This window comes from Salvelinus sp. IW2-2015, linkage group LG16, assembly GCF_002910315.2.
Source record: "Salvelinus sp. IW2-2015 linkage group LG16, ASM291031v2, whole genome shotgun sequence".
NCBI classification, from domain to species: Eukaryota; Metazoa; Chordata; class Actinopteri; order Salmoniformes; family Salmonidae; genus Salvelinus; species Salvelinus sp. IW2-2015.
This window is the reverse complement of record NC_036856.1, coordinates 24,563,876-24,580,129: the sequence shown is the minus strand read 5'-3', so window position 1 is coordinate 24,580,129 and position 16,254 is coordinate 24,563,876. Positions and strand designations below refer to the sequence as shown.

The 16,254-nt window shown below is 42.0% G+C and overlaps 2 protein-coding genes across 2 annotated transcripts in view; one reads left to right on the top strand and one right to left on the bottom strand.

Moving 5' to 3' along the window:
- Positions 1-6,723, top strand: part of LOC111975380 (cadherin-24-like) — a 14,424-nt gene extending 7,701 nt beyond the window's left edge. The window contains exons 8-12 of the mRNA XM_024003637.3: positions 2,793-2,910; positions 3,189-3,497; positions 3,667-3,859; positions 3,998-4,439; positions 4,592-6,723. Of these exons, the coding sequence (XP_023859405.1) occupies positions 2,793-2,910; positions 3,189-3,497; positions 3,667-3,859; positions 3,998-4,439; positions 4,592-5,488 (1,959 nt within the window). The 3' untranslated portion in view covers positions 5,489-6,723. The remainder of the gene's footprint in view (positions 1-2,792; positions 2,911-3,188; positions 3,498-3,666; positions 3,860-3,997; positions 4,440-4,591) is intronic.
- A 2,616-nt stretch (positions 6,724-9,339) lies between these two features.
- mdp1 (magnesium dependent phosphatase 1) lies at positions 9,340-13,522 on the bottom strand. The gene is made up of 7 exons (XM_024003531.2): positions 13,036-13,522; positions 12,750-12,813; positions 12,492-12,599; positions 12,198-12,305; positions 11,867-11,930; positions 11,680-11,701; positions 9,340-11,398 (listed from the first exon to the last, which is right to left on the bottom strand). The coding sequence occupies exons 1-7, from the start codon at positions 13,067-13,069 to the stop codon at positions 11,313-11,315; spliced, it is 486 nt and encodes a 161-aa protein (XP_023859299.1). The 5' UTR covers positions 13,070-13,522; the 3' UTR covers positions 9,340-11,312.
- Positions 13,523-16,254: the final 2,732 nt, after the last annotated feature.

Here is a 16,254-nt window from a genome sequence, read left to right as displayed (position 1 = left end):
GACGTGCTTTGAGACGACAACTGCTCCACCCACAACCGTAAGGCTCTCCAGAGGATAGTGAGGTCTGCACAACGCATCACCGGGGGCAAACTACCTGCCCTCCAGGACACCTACACCAACCGACTAGTCAAGGACCATATCACCTCCACCCTACCTGACACCCTAGACCCACTCCAATTMGCTTACCCCCCTAATAGGTCCACAGACAACGCAATCACACTGCACACTGCCCTAACGCATCTGGACAAGAGGAATACCTATGTACTGGGTCTTGACCCCGCTCTGTGCAACTGGGTCCTGGACTTCCTGACGGGCCGCCCCCAGGTGGTGAGGGTAGGTAACAACATCTCCACCCCGCTGATCCTCAACACTGGGGCCCCACAAGGGTGCGTTCTCAGCCCTCTCCTGTACTCCCTGTTCACCCACGACTGCGTGGCCATGCACGCCTCCAACTCAATCATCAAGTTTGCAGACGACACTACAGTGGTAGGCTTGATTACCAACAACGACGAGACGGCCTACAAGGAGGAGGTGAGGGCCCTCGGAGTGTGGTGTTAGGAAAATAACCTCACACTCAATGTCAACAAAACAAAGGAGATGATCATGGACTTCAGGAAACAGCAGAGGGAGCAGCCCCCTATCCACATCGACGGGACAGTAGTGGAGAGGGTGGAAAGTTTTAAGTTCCTCGGCGTACACATCACGGACAAACTGAAATGGTCCACCCACACAGACAGCGTGGTGAAGAAGGTGCAGCAGCGCCTATTCAACCTCAAGAGGATGAAGAAATTCGGCTTGTCACCAAAAACACTCACAAACTTTTACAGATGCACAATCGAGAGCATCCTGTCGGGCTGTATCACCGCCTGATACGGCAACTGCTCCGCCCATAACCGTAAGGCTCTCCAGAGGGTAGTGAGGTCTGCACAACGCATCACCGGGGGCAAACTACCTGCCCTCCAGGACACCTACACCAACCGATGTCACAGGAAGGACAAAAAGATCATCAAGGACAACAACCACCCGAGCCACTGCCTGTTCACCCCGCTATCATCCAGAAGGCGAGGTCAGTACAGGTGCATCAAAGCGGGGACCGAGAGACTGAAAAACAGCTTCTATCTCAAGGCCATCAGACTGTTAAACAGCCATCACTAACATTGAGTGGCTGGTGCCAACATACTGACTCAACTCTAGCCACTTAAATAATGGAAAAATGTATGTAATAAATGTATCACTAGTCACTTTAAACAATGCCACTTTATATAATGTTTACATACCCTACATTACTCATCTCATACTGTACTCTATACCATCTACTGCATCTTGCCTATGCCGTTCGGCCATCACTCATTCATATATTTTTATGTACATATTCTTATTCATTCCTTCCAAGAAGCACAAGCATTTCGCTACACTCGCATTAACATCTGCTAACCATGTGTATGTGTCAAATCAAATTTGATTTGATTTGATTTGGAGTTGTGTGGCTGTAACCAGGTTTCCATCCAACCTTTTTATGCGATTAAAGTACKTCAGATAAAAATGTAATGATGGAAACAGCAAATTTGTCAGTAAAATTTCCGGTCTGGAGCGTGAAGTCACAAGCTCTGCTGGACGGCTACTGCGTAGCAACTGTTCTTATTATACCTCAGTAGTAGCAACCTTGCGGTGCCAAAAGCCCTGGTCTGACCTAGAAAGCCTATGTAAATTACGATCACCAGAAAGGCCAAACACCCCCAATAATTTACCCCCATTTTGGGATCTAAAATTTGCTTATTATGATCAAATTCGATCCCCACYGTGAATTATTTTCAAGTTCGCTACAAATCGAGATTAAATAGTGATCCATTCTGACTACTACATTTGTTGTCACGCAGGACTACATGCTTACACAGACCAATCATGGGCTGGTAGGCTACAATGAGGTTCCCAGTTAACTCTCTCAGGCAGGATGAAATCAATTACATCAACCTTGATCCTGTGCTAGTTACAGTCACTTTCACCATGATTTTATGGTGCCATTCAAACCCATTCAGCAATATCAAAGATTTTTATAACTAACCCAAGATAGACCACAGCCTGTCGTTTCCAATGGGAGCAAATTAATCKTAGTGGACAAAACAAGCGAGGAGGTGGGCCAAGCCAAGCACGAGCTAGCGAGATCCTTTTGGCATGTTCTAGCATGTATTTGAATATTTCCGTTAGGAAACGCCTACTCTATGAAGTGAGCGTGTGCCATAACTAAATTCGCCCTTGCACTCCTACTAAACAATAAAACAAATTGAAACTTTGGCAAAGGGTAAAGTCTACAAAACTTAGTTCACTACAGATTATAGTTTTCGGGAAAAGAAAACTGTATTGAGCCAAAATCCATCTCTCTCCATCTTCTCCCACTTCCGGCCACTGGGCCATTTGTTGGTGAGGGAAAATGTCAACCGGAGGCTTCAGATTTATACATCTGTTGAAACATCTAGCTCATTGTTCTATCTGTGGCAATATGGCGTTCTTCAAATTCAAATACTTCCGGCTACATACGCCATCGAGAGTTTTCCAAAGGAATACATGGATGACATCAGCGCTATCACTATCTACTGGCTTTAATGTCAATGCTTCATGCACAGAATTTTATCCGCAACAAGTTAATTTGATGGAATCACATCTCCGGTGGGAATATGTGCATATATTATTTATGCAGATTTTTGAATATTCGTATGAAAATCTGTCGCCAATTGGATGGAAACCTAGCTTGTGAGGTCCAATATAAGTTCTCCTCTCTCTGCTCTGTCTCCCAGGTTGTTCAGGTGGTGAGGGCAGTTGATAGGGACCAGGGAGGACAGGACGTCACCATCCACTTCAGCATCCCTCCAGAGTCCAGCTCTGCTCTAAACCTCACCATCAGGGAGAGTGGAGGTGCATTCTAGCTATGTTCAAACTCTATGTCAAGCTGTCACCCTCTTCAAACCTCTTATGTCAAATCAGAAATTCTGCAACTGGATTATCATTGACAATATGCTTATTTTTATTTTACATGCTTGATGACAGTGCACCTGCATCTTACAGTAACGATATAGGCCTGTTGGATTTAGCTGAAATTCATATTATGACGTATAAATGGACAATGGCATTCATATACAAATGACCTGATGACTGACTTGAGTTTCTGGTGTTATTGTCTTATTCAATCCCAGGTGCCACAGCCAGCCTTGTTCTCCAGTCGGCACTGCAGCCCCTCCCTGACTTCTCCTTCTCCCTCCTCACCCTGTACGTGCCCATTGTGCTGCGGGATGGGGTCTCCGGCCTCACCAACACCGGGACGGTTACCGTGAACGTATGTCCCTGTCTGAGAGGGGGCATGCGGGCCGAGGAGCGGGGGAGACAGAGGGACAGGGGCTGGGAGAGACAGACGGTATGTCTGCCCCTGCCCTCAACCTCTCCATCACTGATCTTCAGTATGGTCACCCTGCTGGCCCTGCTGGCCTGTGTCACTACACTCCTAGGTAAGACTTGAGGTCTACTGTCTGATGTATAGTACATGCCTGTTTCTACTGTTTTCAGTATACTGCCTGTGTCTGTCTGTCTGTCTGAAGATCAGTATCCTGTGAAATGGACTGCAGTGTCAATGTGTGGTATTTACGATGATGTGCCTCTCTCTCTCCCCCCCCCCAGTGGTGTGTGCTCTGTCTCTGTCTCTGCGGCATCAGAAGCGAGACTCCCACTCCCCATTTGAGGAGGATGATGTGAGGGAGAACATCATTACCTACGATGACGAAGGGGGAGGGGAGGCAGACACTGCTGCCTTTGACATCACCACGCTCCAGAGCATGCACAGAGTAGAGTGCATGCAGGACAGCAGGAACATGTGAGCTGTGACGTCTGTCTGTGTAGTGTGTGTTTGTGTGCGTGTGTGTGGCCGTGTGTGTGTGTGAGCATGTGTGAGGGAGTGTTGGCGTGCACATGTCTCTGTGTTGCTCTGCCTTATGCTCTTGTCTTCCCCCAGATGGTACACCCAGCAGAATCAGGCCAGGGACATGACGTACAGCTGGAGCCGGACCCCACACTCTACTGCGGACCCACAGCGTCCAGGCTCAGCCCCTGTATACGGGCGCCTCTGCTACAGCATTCACACCCTGCCTGTCCTCAGAGACTGTCACAAGGGGCCAACACCGTTCCAGTCAGGTCTGCAGCTGGCCAAACTGATGGGAACCTATGAGCTTCCTGGCAATCACATGGATAATAACTCCCTAGTCATCCAGAACCAGGGCAGCTTTGATCTACTGGAGCCTGAGGCGATTCATCTCAACTCTGCTGAGCCATGGTGCCCCAGGAGAGATGGACCAGAGAGCTGGGTGGCTAACAGCAGACCCACAGAAAAAGAGGAAGGCAGGGAGACCAACACTGACACCCAGCAGCAGCTGCATCTCGAGCAGGCACCAATCACAGTCAGACATTAACTTTCATATATAATGGATGTAACAATGTTGTTATTATCAACCTCAGCTGTCTCAATGTTATTTTTGTAAATCTCTCAGGCTATTTTTCATTTTAAAGTATTTGATAATCGTTATTAAAGTATTGTGTATTTCCTCCCCAGACACAGCCTGAGTCTGTACTGACAGATGAAGCACTGGTTCTGACCTATTCTGTCCCAAATGGCTCATCCTCTCAGAGTCACAGCAGCAGCATCTCTTCATCAGAGCAGCAGGTGAACAATCCAGACCTCTTTCCCTCCCACACTATCACCACCAGAGCTTCTAACTCTGCAGTAGATGACACAGACACAGATTCCTCTACTCTCCCCAGCTCAGAGAAGAATGAAGACACTGTTGGTGTTAGCCAGATAAATACTAATAACATCCACACTAATCTACTGGGGGACTCAACATACAGCATTGTGGGTTCACTAAACCAGGGCAGTGGAGGGATACCTGTGACCGGGACTACTTTGTATCCAGGCAGTGCAGAATTCCTGAACATGTATGCGCTGAGTAGGAGGGAACTGACCCCACTGCTACTACCCCTCTCTGGAGGCATGCTGGGATACGGCAGGGGGTGGGGTTGTGAGAGGAAACTGGTGGCTGACATGGCAGGGGGTGGGGCTAACTGTAACTCCTCCCTGCCTGTGAGGATGGAGGATTTCCTGAAGCGCCGTCTGGACCAGGTGACCATTGACCTATCCCAGCCACCCTACGACTCACTGCAGACGTACGAGTTTGAGGGGGGTGACTCCCGAGCGGGGTCGCTGAGCTCACTGGAGAGCGAGGGAGAGAGGGAGGAGGAGAGAGTGAGGGAAGCAGTAGACAAGTTGGACCAGAAGTTCCAAAGGCTGGTGAAAATAATCGAAGCGAGAGAACAAGAAAAGGAGTGTGACAGAAGGTCGGTGGAGGAGGAGACACTGATAGGAGATAGAAGCCAAGGTTTGGTTGTCAATGACACAAGCAAAACAGAGAGTGTGGGTGAAGAGAAAGAGGTCTCAAGGTGGGATTTTTAGAGAACCTGCGAATCAAAGACACTGAATAGGAGTTTGGAGAGGAGAGAGAAACACTCCAACGGATTCAATTTAAATGCAATACGAGGGTGTTATGCACAACTTCAGAGAGAAAGTTATGTTCTGTTATGACTAAACTTCCTGCTCATTGGCAATGCAGCACAGCCGAGACATGCCAGAGGATCCATTCAGCACACCTCATGAACTCACCCTTCTGTGTTTATTAAAGAGCATATAAAATCTGTCACTTTTAGACTTCTCTTGTAACTGATATGAATAATTCACTTKGCTAAAGTTATGAAAAATTAATTTTCTGAAATATTGATTCCCAGCCCTGAAAGCTGCATTGTTGGAAAATAGGCCTCATGAAAAATGTAATGCAATTGTGATATGTAATATTGATAGTTTAATAGGGGCACTCTCACTCAGAACACTGTGTTCCCAAATGCATCATTGAAACTGAATTGAACCAATTTAAAAAGTACACTTGCGTAATGCATACACAATGATACATGGAGTTAATATAAATATATAGGCTTGACTGAAGAATCTGTCCACATTACATCCAGTCAAATGGAAGCTGTTCTGATGATAACATCTTAGTAGACACACTGTAGTATACAGGTGCTATGTTGCGTCACAATCAGGAGGGAGCTCCTCTGAATTGAATTGTGTAGCCAACAAGCTACGTATTGTGTAACTCCCAGTAATTATAATCACAATCACAAAATTCTATGAAACACTATGCAATTTGCACYCAGACCTGAGATATGTCCTTGAAGAAAGGAGCCTTGTAAAAAGTTTAATATGTTTCCTACTATAGCGACATGATTATGTGCATTTTGTAAATATCAACCTCTGCAATGTGGTGATTATTCAGTGGAGGATTTCACACAAACCAKGAAAGTGTCCCTTTATGAGTAGCACTGTCATTATTTCACTCACTGAATACAAAAAATGACATCCATAATTTGTAGTGATTAAATGGTTGGTGTTGAATATGTCTCGTGACATGTTATTTCCCCCAGATAGTTCAGATATTATTTAAAAAAAATATTGCCCAAAATGTTATATGTTTATTATTTTCCAATAAAAATAAAAAGACAGCAATACAAACAATGACATTCATTGTACTGTTGAATGGGATGGCCAATTTAGAGGACAAAACAAAACTTAACTCGCACATACACAAAATAAAACTAAATCCTATTAGGTGGTACATGTATAAGAAGACAGCATATAGTCATTACAAGCAGTGCAGTTAAGCCAAAAATAAATATTGAGTGGAATACAGCACAGAATAGCAGCAGATCGTCAGCCCAGTTATGAAGCGGGACTAGACCATTTATCCAGTATCGGCTGCCATATATTGGACTTCTATTGTAGGTATTGTATCGAATCTTTTCCATATGTATTACATTCCCTAAATCACGTAACCACATTTCAAAGGTAGGTACAGTCTCCAATTTCCAAAATTGCAATATGAGCCTTTTGGCTAATAGAGTACAAACTGAGACAGCTTTCCCTTCCTGGTTATTCCCATCAACTCTACCAAACAGAGCGATCAATGTGTCTGGGGCTAGAACTCTATCGAAGGCATTAGATAAGTAATCAAAAATGAGAGCCCAGTAAGCATGTAACATAGGGCATGTCCAGAATAAGTGGGTCAACGTCCCCTCATCCTGCTTGCTCCTCTCATACAGTGGTGAGGTGTCCGGGAATATTTGATGCAGTTTTACTTTTGAGTAATGTAACCTGTGTATCACCTTAAACTGTACAAGGTTGTGTCTGGCATTCACTGAACTGTGGTTTATATTCCTGAGAGATTCTACCCAGTCATCATCTGAGATTTCTGAACCAAGTTCTTGTTCCCAAGCCCTTTTAATGGTGTCTGTGGATACCTCTATGTGGGCCTGTAGCACATCATACAGTCTAGAGACCGACCCTTTWGAATGGGGTTTGACAAGGATCAAGCTATCTAATGTAGGACTATTTGGCTTCATGCCATACTGTGGGATATGTGTCCTTAAGAAATTCCTGATTTGGAGGTATCTGAAAAAATMTGTTGTTGGCATGTTGAACTTTCCCTGTAATTGTTGAAATGAAGCTAACTGACCATCTATGTATGTATAGATTACCAATTGTTGTGAGCCCCTTCTCCCTCCACTGTGAAAACACCACATCATCCAATGCAGGGTGGAAAGCATGATTCAGGCAAATTGGGCTGTCTATGTAAACAGTGGGTATGTTAAGAAAATKCCTAATCTGTTTCCAGATCCTAAGCGTATGACAAATGACTGGATTAGAGTCATAAGTGACTTTTTTCACATATGATGGGCTATTAACAAGTGCAGGGAGTGAGGAACATTGACAGGAGGCCTGCTCAATCAAAAGCCAAGAAGGCATATCCTTCTGTCTTATCGCAGGTAAACTTTCCCTCCAGAAAGACACAATGTTTAGATTAGCAGCCCAATAATACAGTTTGAAGTGAGGAAGGCCAAAGCCCCCCTCTATCTTGTACTTGCATAAATGCTTCTTTGAAATTCTGGCTGCCTTGTTATCCCATAAAAATGGAGTTACTATTGAATCCAGTTTCTTAAAATAGCTTTGTGGTATGAAATTGGGTAGACATTGGAAGAGGTAAAGAAACCTGGGTAGGACAACCATTTTAATAGCGTTTATACGACCAACCAAGGAAATAGGCAGAGTTTTCCAAAAATCTATATTTTGTTTAAGCTGATATATTTTCATGTCCCAATTCGCTTTCAATAGCTGATCAAGGTCTCTTGTCACTACAATGCCAAGGCTTGTGAACTTGTCCCTCACTGTTCTAAACGGGGTAGATTGCACAAATTGCATATCCACAGGCCGTGATATTGGCATCAACTCACTTTTTGCCAGTTTATCTTGTACCCAGAGAAGGAGCCGAATGTGTTTATCAAGTTAAGTAAGGGTGGAATAGAAGTTTTAGGCTTGGACAAAAACAAAAGAACATCGTCTGCATATAGGGAAATTTTGTGCTGTGTCTTTTATTTTAACAGAAGCTATATCGGCACATGATTTTGGGCAATATAAACCTGTTCATTGATTTTAGGGCTGTAGTGATATTCTGGTCTGCTTTCATCTTTGCAAACCTTCCTACTGCACAAGCTTGCTCTTTCTTTAAATCCTGAGATGGAACTGGGAAAACATACACACGCAATCTTACTGCTGACTATACTATGAATCATTTAACTGAAGAATGATTCATATGACCACCAATCAATATTTCCCACCAAAAGATCAAGATGATCTGATTTGCAAACAATATGGCTAATTTCTACTACTACTGCAAAAAACTCATCGCTTTTAGAATGAGCTATTAGAATGATAACAATGTTACTTTCGATTACTATGTGACAACTACATTTAGCATAGACCAGGAGCCTTGGTCAAACTGACATTTGTTTGTTCCACCAGGCCTCTATGTGATCACCAASAGGAATTAAATCTCAATCAACCAACCATCTTAATGAGAATTAGATTTGTACTTGATACATTTGACAAAAAAATCCTTATCTCTTTGGGTAGAAAAATTAGGTGTGGAGATTGACCTGGGGCTTCTAGGAAGAATAGGCAATGAGAAAGAGGAGTAAATTAAAACTATGAATGAATAGTCTAAGGCTAAATTAGAGGAAATAACAGTGCATAAATTATAGAACATTCGAGTTGAGTATTGAACATTGATATCAAAACTAATGACAAATAGAATACATAATGATGAAAATTATTACCACGACTATGTACAGTTGATATGGAATACCTAAAGGAATAGAAAATAAATTKATATGGAAATAAGACAAAATGAAGCCGGCTATATTCATAAAAAATACTTTTATATATTTTCTCTGCAACAGTAATAATAAGTGTAATAGAATTGGTCAAATTCAATAACAAGACAGAGAACGTTATTTCATGTACCTTGAATTCCAATTCAATAAATTTATAACATATTGATTGCATGGCTCTGGCCACCCTTGAAGTATCGTTGATTATACACATAAAAAGCCATGAAGAAAAACATTCGTCCATCTTCTCAAACATTGCTCTCATCTTGCAGTAACACTGAATGAAGTGGAAAAATTATGTATGAATCAGGTTTGTGGCAGTACAACAATGTCCCAAGAGGTAAAGTATACAGTGGCTTGCAAAAGTATTCACACCCCTTAGCATTTTTTCCTATTTTGTTGCCTTACAATCTGGAATTAAAATAGATTTTTGGGGGTTTCAATCATTTGATTTACACAACATGCCTACCACTTTGAAGATGCAAAATATTTTTTCTTGTGAAACAAACAAGACAAAACATTTTTTGCCTTGAGCGTGCAGAACTATTCACCCCCGCAAACTCAATACTTTGTAGAGCCACCTTTCGCAGCAATCATAGCTGTAAGTCTCTTGGGGTATGTCTCTATAAGCTTGGCACATCTAGCCACTGGGATTTTGTCCATTCTTCAAGGCAAAACTGCTCCAGCTCCTTCAAGTTGTATGGGTTCCGCTGGTGTAGAACAATCTTTAAGTCATACCACAGATTCTCAATTGGATTGAGGTCTGGGCTTTTACTAGTCCATTCCAAGACATTTAAATGTTTCCCCTTAAACCACTTGAGTGTTGCTTTAGCAGTATGCTTAGGGTTATTGCCCTGCTGAAAGGTGAACCTCCGTCCCAGTCACAAATCTTTGTAAGACTGAAACAGGTTTCCCTCAAGAATTTCCCTGTATTTAGCGCCATCCATCATTCCTTCAATTCTGACCAGTTTCCCAGTCCCTGCCGATGAAAAACATCCCCACAGCCTAATGCTGCCACCACACTTCACTGTGGGGATGCTGTGCTCGGGGTGATGAGAGGTGTTGGGTTTGCGCCAGACATAGCGTTTTTCTTGATGGCCAAAAAGCTCAATTTTAGCCTCATCTGACCAGAGAACCTTCTTCCATATGTTTGGGGAGTCTCCCACATGCCTTTTTGGTGAACACCAAACATGTTTGCTTATTTTTTTCTTTAAGCAATGGCTTTTTTTCTGGTCACACTTCTGTAAAGCCCAGCACTATGGAATGTACGGCTTAAAGTGGTCCTATAGACAGATATTCCAATCTCAGCTGTGGAGCTTTGCAGCTCCTTCAGGGTTATCTATGGTCTCTTTGTTGCCTCTCTGATTGGTCCGTTTTGGTGGATAGCACTCTCTTGGCAGGTTTGTTGTGGTGCCATATTCTTTCCATTTTTTAATAATGGATTTAATGTTGCTCCATGGGATGTTCAAAGTTTCAGATATTTTTTTATAACCCAACCCTGATCTGCACTTCTCCACAACTTTGTCCCTGACCTGTTTGGAGAGCTCCTTGGTCTTCATGGTGCCGCTTGCTTGGTGGTGTCCCTTGCTTAGTGGTGTTGCAGACTCTGGGGCCTTTCAGAACAGGTGTATATATATACTGAGATCATTTGACAGATCATGTGACACTTAGCTTGCACACAGGTGGACTTTATTTAAGTAATTATGTGAATTCTGAAGGTAATTGGTTGAACCAGATCTTATTTAGGGGCTTCATAGCAAAGGGGGTGAATACATATGCACGCACCACTTTTCTATTTTTAGATTAAAAAAAATAAAAGTTATTTTTTAAATTTCACTCTACCAATTTGGACTATTTTGTGTATGTCCATTACATGAAATCCAAATAAAAATCAATTTAAATTACAGGTTGTAATGCAACAAAATAGGAAAAACGCCAAGGGGGATGAATACCTTTGCAAGGCACTCTATATGTATTGCATCAACTCTGTCCTCAAGTCCTCATTTTGCACCCTGGGAGAACTGCAGAAGCGCTTCATTGACTAATTTCATAGTCACTCCTTCAGGGACCAGAACACAGTGCACACCTGAGAGTTCAGGGTAAGTTAAAGTAAAGTTACTTGTGGTGTTATCTCCTTTGGGTGTGAATGGTTTATGCAACATACAGTACTTGCTAAGTTGTTATACTTCAAAACAGATGTCATGTCATAATATCCGTGGTCAACTCATGATATGGAATCATTTTAAAATCATCTATATTTTTACCTACCCTGTTGTGCATGCATTTGAATGACTTTACGAAGATAAAGTGGACTTAATGAAATTATAAATTGGCTTGAGTTGAGGTGGAAAGTTATGAAAGTAGTACCTAGTCGACTGACTYCTGTGATGTTGGTCCCGTGTGGCTCAGTTGGTAGAGCATGGCGCTTGCAACGCCAGGGTTGTGGGTTCATTCCCCACGGGGGGACCAGGATGAATATGTATGAACTTTCCAATTTGTAAGTCGCTCTGGATAAGAGCGTCAGCTAAATGACTTAAATGTAAAATGTAAAAATGTTCCTGTGTTCGTCATCAAAGAACATCATCTCACTGAATTTGAATCCACTGTCTGCCTGGAGCCTGAACAAAGAAACAATGAGAGTGAGTTCCACTATAAACACTCTTTCACGGCCAGACATGAACACAAACACACACTTCCATCCTCACAGAAGAATCGTCCAGTGGCAGTCGTCGTTAATGCTGCATTCACATGCTAGAAATTTCAGATTTGCTAATTCGTTTAACATGGCACGTGATTAACTACAACCAGTTAGCAAGTCAGAAATTTCAYAGTTTCCTAGTTCCAACTACCACGTGAACACGGCAATCTCAAATTCAGACACTTACTTTTTGAAGTGAGGGACCTTTGACCCCGGGTATATTTCCTTGAAGGATATGTATTGGTTGAGATTGAAGAGGGACAACAGCTGATTGGCTCCATCCACCTCCTCTGTGCTGAGAAATATAAATAAAATGTTGATTATTTACAATGGCATGTTATTTCAAACAATCATCTAGAGGCTAAAAACAGAAATGCCCGTTGTCTAAACACATTTTACATAGATGTTAAAACATATGTTTAATCAGATTATAAAATAGCACGMTTTTTTTTACAATTTGTTGATCAATGAATGAACTGACCGTGATGCCACTCCAATCTGGATCCCTTGGCCATGTAGAGAAGTCAATATGTCCACCGTTTCCGGGTACAGTTGGATTTTCTCCCTCCTTGCATTCAACACCACTCCCCTGTCAGGAAAGGCAGATGAGATATTATTAGAAATCTGAAAAGACATGGCTGATGTGTGTAAGAGTTGGAAGGGAGAGGATTTAGAGAAAGATATAGCCTAAAGCCATCATTAGCTTGATACTCATCAAGATTTTAACCAATAAACTCACTCTTTGTCTTTGTGAAATTGTGGGTCCACATAGCTACTCACCCAGAGGGGCCAAAGAGTATAATCTGAGATAKGGAAAAAACAAAACAGAGATGATGGAGGATGACAGAAACACATGACAGATAGCTAGACAAGCTACTTTAGCTGTGACAATCTTCTTGTTCTGCTTTGGTATTAACAAGGTATGCAAGGTTTGTTGAGTCTTCATTCTCATACCATTGCTAGCTGGCTACATAGTTAGATAAAATTAGCTAGCTAACGTTACAGTAGTTATATTTTCAATTTACCCAGGTCAAACACAACAAACTTTGGTTTGGACATAGCTAGCTATTTCTTGAGTTAAGCAGTAACTGTTTCAATTATCTAGTAGCTAACTCACACTAATAATCGTCAAATCTACGACCAGCTAGCTACATCCAGTGTGGTAGTTGGGGTTATGTGCTCAGAAGATCTAAATGCGGAAGTAAAAGTACAACTAGATCACACAAATCATTGGTAGCTATACCAGTGATACTCGTATGTGCCAGAGCACAGATTAACTGATGAATTTACGAACGCAAAACACCCTTTGACATGTGTCAGTAAAGGATGACAAAAAACGGAATTAAATTGTTGCTAGCAACACAGTTACAGTCACTAACGCTCTAGAAAACAGCCTAACTAGCTCTGCTATGGCGAGCAAAATTGTCAGAGTGAAGTGTTCTCAATGTCTGGAAGTAATTTACGTTCGCAAGCTATCAACCCAAAAAAACTAGCAGGCTAGCCAACTTTAGCCAGTTACCTTGGGCGCTTGACTGCCTTTTGGTATGTTCGTAAATRCATAAATTATTCTGGGCTCATGCATACTCAGGCGAGAGTGCTCTGAAATCGGAGTAGATAGTTAGAGCGAATTTACGAACGCACCCTTTGTGCGGTCAGAACGCTCGGATCAACAATGAGCGCTAGCTCAAAAACCCAACATTAGCATGAATTTCGTGAACAACAAGTACAACATTACAAATATTTTCCGATATGTAAGATATTTAACTTATCTGTAATATTGTATCGTTTTTGAATAGTGACATTGCGTACTTTCGATGAAAATAGTCAGGTTTATCGACTCATACCCTGACTTTGAGAAGGACTTGCGGGACGATTTGCTTAGCAACCGCGTGATGCAGAATGACAACGTGAACGCGATTGGACGACAGCCAGTTTGGGCCCCCCCCAAACTGGCTGTCGTCCAATCGTGACACGCTCGCCAGTTTGTAGTCCTAAAACCCGGAAATTAGTTCCCTCTGGTTCGTTCCGCCATCCCTAAGGGGAAAAATGTATGGGGGAAGAATAGGAATTTGGAATAAACTTAGAGGTACGAGGTTAACACATGCTTAGGAGATCTTATACGTTTTATATTAGATAATAGCAGTCAGTTTACATGACCTTTATTAATTATGAAGCCTTAATTCACAAAAGTGACGTTAACTGATGAAGATGATCTCATAGAGCAAAACGTAWAAAATYTCCCATGCCTGTGTTTACCACATACCTTCTTTTCAGCGTTTATCCAAAAACCCTATAAAACGCCATTAATTTTCATCATAGGCTTTGTCCAATGAACCATGGTAGAGTTAGTGCCTACAAAAATAGGCAATTACTATTTCTCTGTCTATACGGTCCTCCATTCAAAGTCCAACGGGATGTCCTTTTTGACATTTTTTATTTATTTCACCAGGTAGGCTAGTTGAAAACAAGTTCTCATTTACAACTGCGACCTGGCTAAAAGATKAAGCAAAGCAGTTCGACACATACAACACAGAGTTACACATGAAATAAACAAACATACAGCCAATAAATACAATAGAGAAAGTCTATCTATATACAGGGTGTGCAAATGAGGTAGGATAAGGGGGGTGAGGCAATACATAGGCCATAGTGGCGAAATTATTACAGTATGGCAAATTAAACACTGGGATGATAGATGTGCAGAAGATGAGTATGCAAGTAGCGGTACTGGGGTGCAAAGGAGCTAAATAAATACAATAAATAACAATATGGTGATGAGGTAGTTGGATGGGCTATTTACAGAATGGTTTGTACAGGTGCAGTGATCTGTGAGCTGCTCTGACAGCTGGTGCTTAAAGCTAGTGAGGGAGATATGAGTCTCCAGCTTCAGTGATTTTTGCAGTTCGTTCCAGTCATTGGCAGCAGAGAACTGGAAGGAAAGGCAGCCGAAGGAGGAATTGGCTTTGGGGGTGACCAGTGAAATATACCTGCTGGAGCGCATGCTGTGGGTGGGTGCTGCTATGGTGACCAGTGAGCTAAGATAAGGTGGGGCTTTACCTAGCAACGACTTTTATAGATGACCTGGAGCCAGTGGGTTTGGCAACGGATATGAAGCTTCCTCTCTTCTTTTCAGAACCCATTGGAGGAGAAGGTCAGAGGGAAGGGACCTCTGTCTTTCAATTAAATTCAAATGGTTTTATTGGCATGGGAAAAATGTTTACATTGCCAAAGCAAGTGAAATAGAAAATAAACAAAAGGGAAATTAACAAGGGAAATAAACTATCAGAAATTAACAGTAAACAATACACTCACAACATTTTTAAAAGAATAGACATGTCAAATGTTATATTATTGGTTTTAACAATGAGCAAATAATTGAAGTACAAAAGGGGAAAATATATAAACAGATAAATACAGGTTGTATTTACATTGGTGTTTGTGCTCCACTGGTTGCCCTTTTTTGTGATGGCACACTGTGGTATTTCACGTAATAGATGTGGGAGTTTATATGGAAGTTTATCAAGATTGTATTTGTTGTCAAATTATTTTGGGGTCTGTGTAATCTAAGGGAATCTAATGGGTTTTGAGGAGACAAGGAGAGAGGAGTATTCAATTGAGATCTTCCCACACTTTAGCTAAACCATCTTCGGTATACACTTATCAACCAGCAGAGGTCATACTTCAGTCTGTCAATGGTCTCCGTGGGCCTACAATACATGCTTTGGAAGTTATCCCCTTCTCGATCAAATAAATAGCCACAATAAGACTGCAAACCCACATGATTATATAAGCACTATACACACACATACACATTGATTTTTTGTTGTAGAGTAGTGGCACACACTTAATGTGTTGTGAAATGTATTGTTTAAAAAAAAGAAAGTATAATTTTTTATTTATCTGTTATTTTACCAGGTAAGTTGACTGAGAACACGTTCTAATTTACAGCAACGACCTGGGGAATAGTTACAGGGGAAAGGAGGGGGATGAATGAGCCAATTGTAAATTGTAATGTTTTTACAATTGTATAACTGCCTTAATTTGGCTGGACCCAAGGAAGAGTAGCTACTAATACAAAGGACAATCTAATCGACCTTGGCTCATATTACACGTAGCTAAAACAACTGTATGTCCTAAAGTTCAATAGCCATTCAACCATGTTCTGACCACATGGCTAAAACCTCCCCCTTGTGTCTAGGATAAGAAATGGCTATGATGTGGGTAGAAAAGAATTCAGCCAGTGA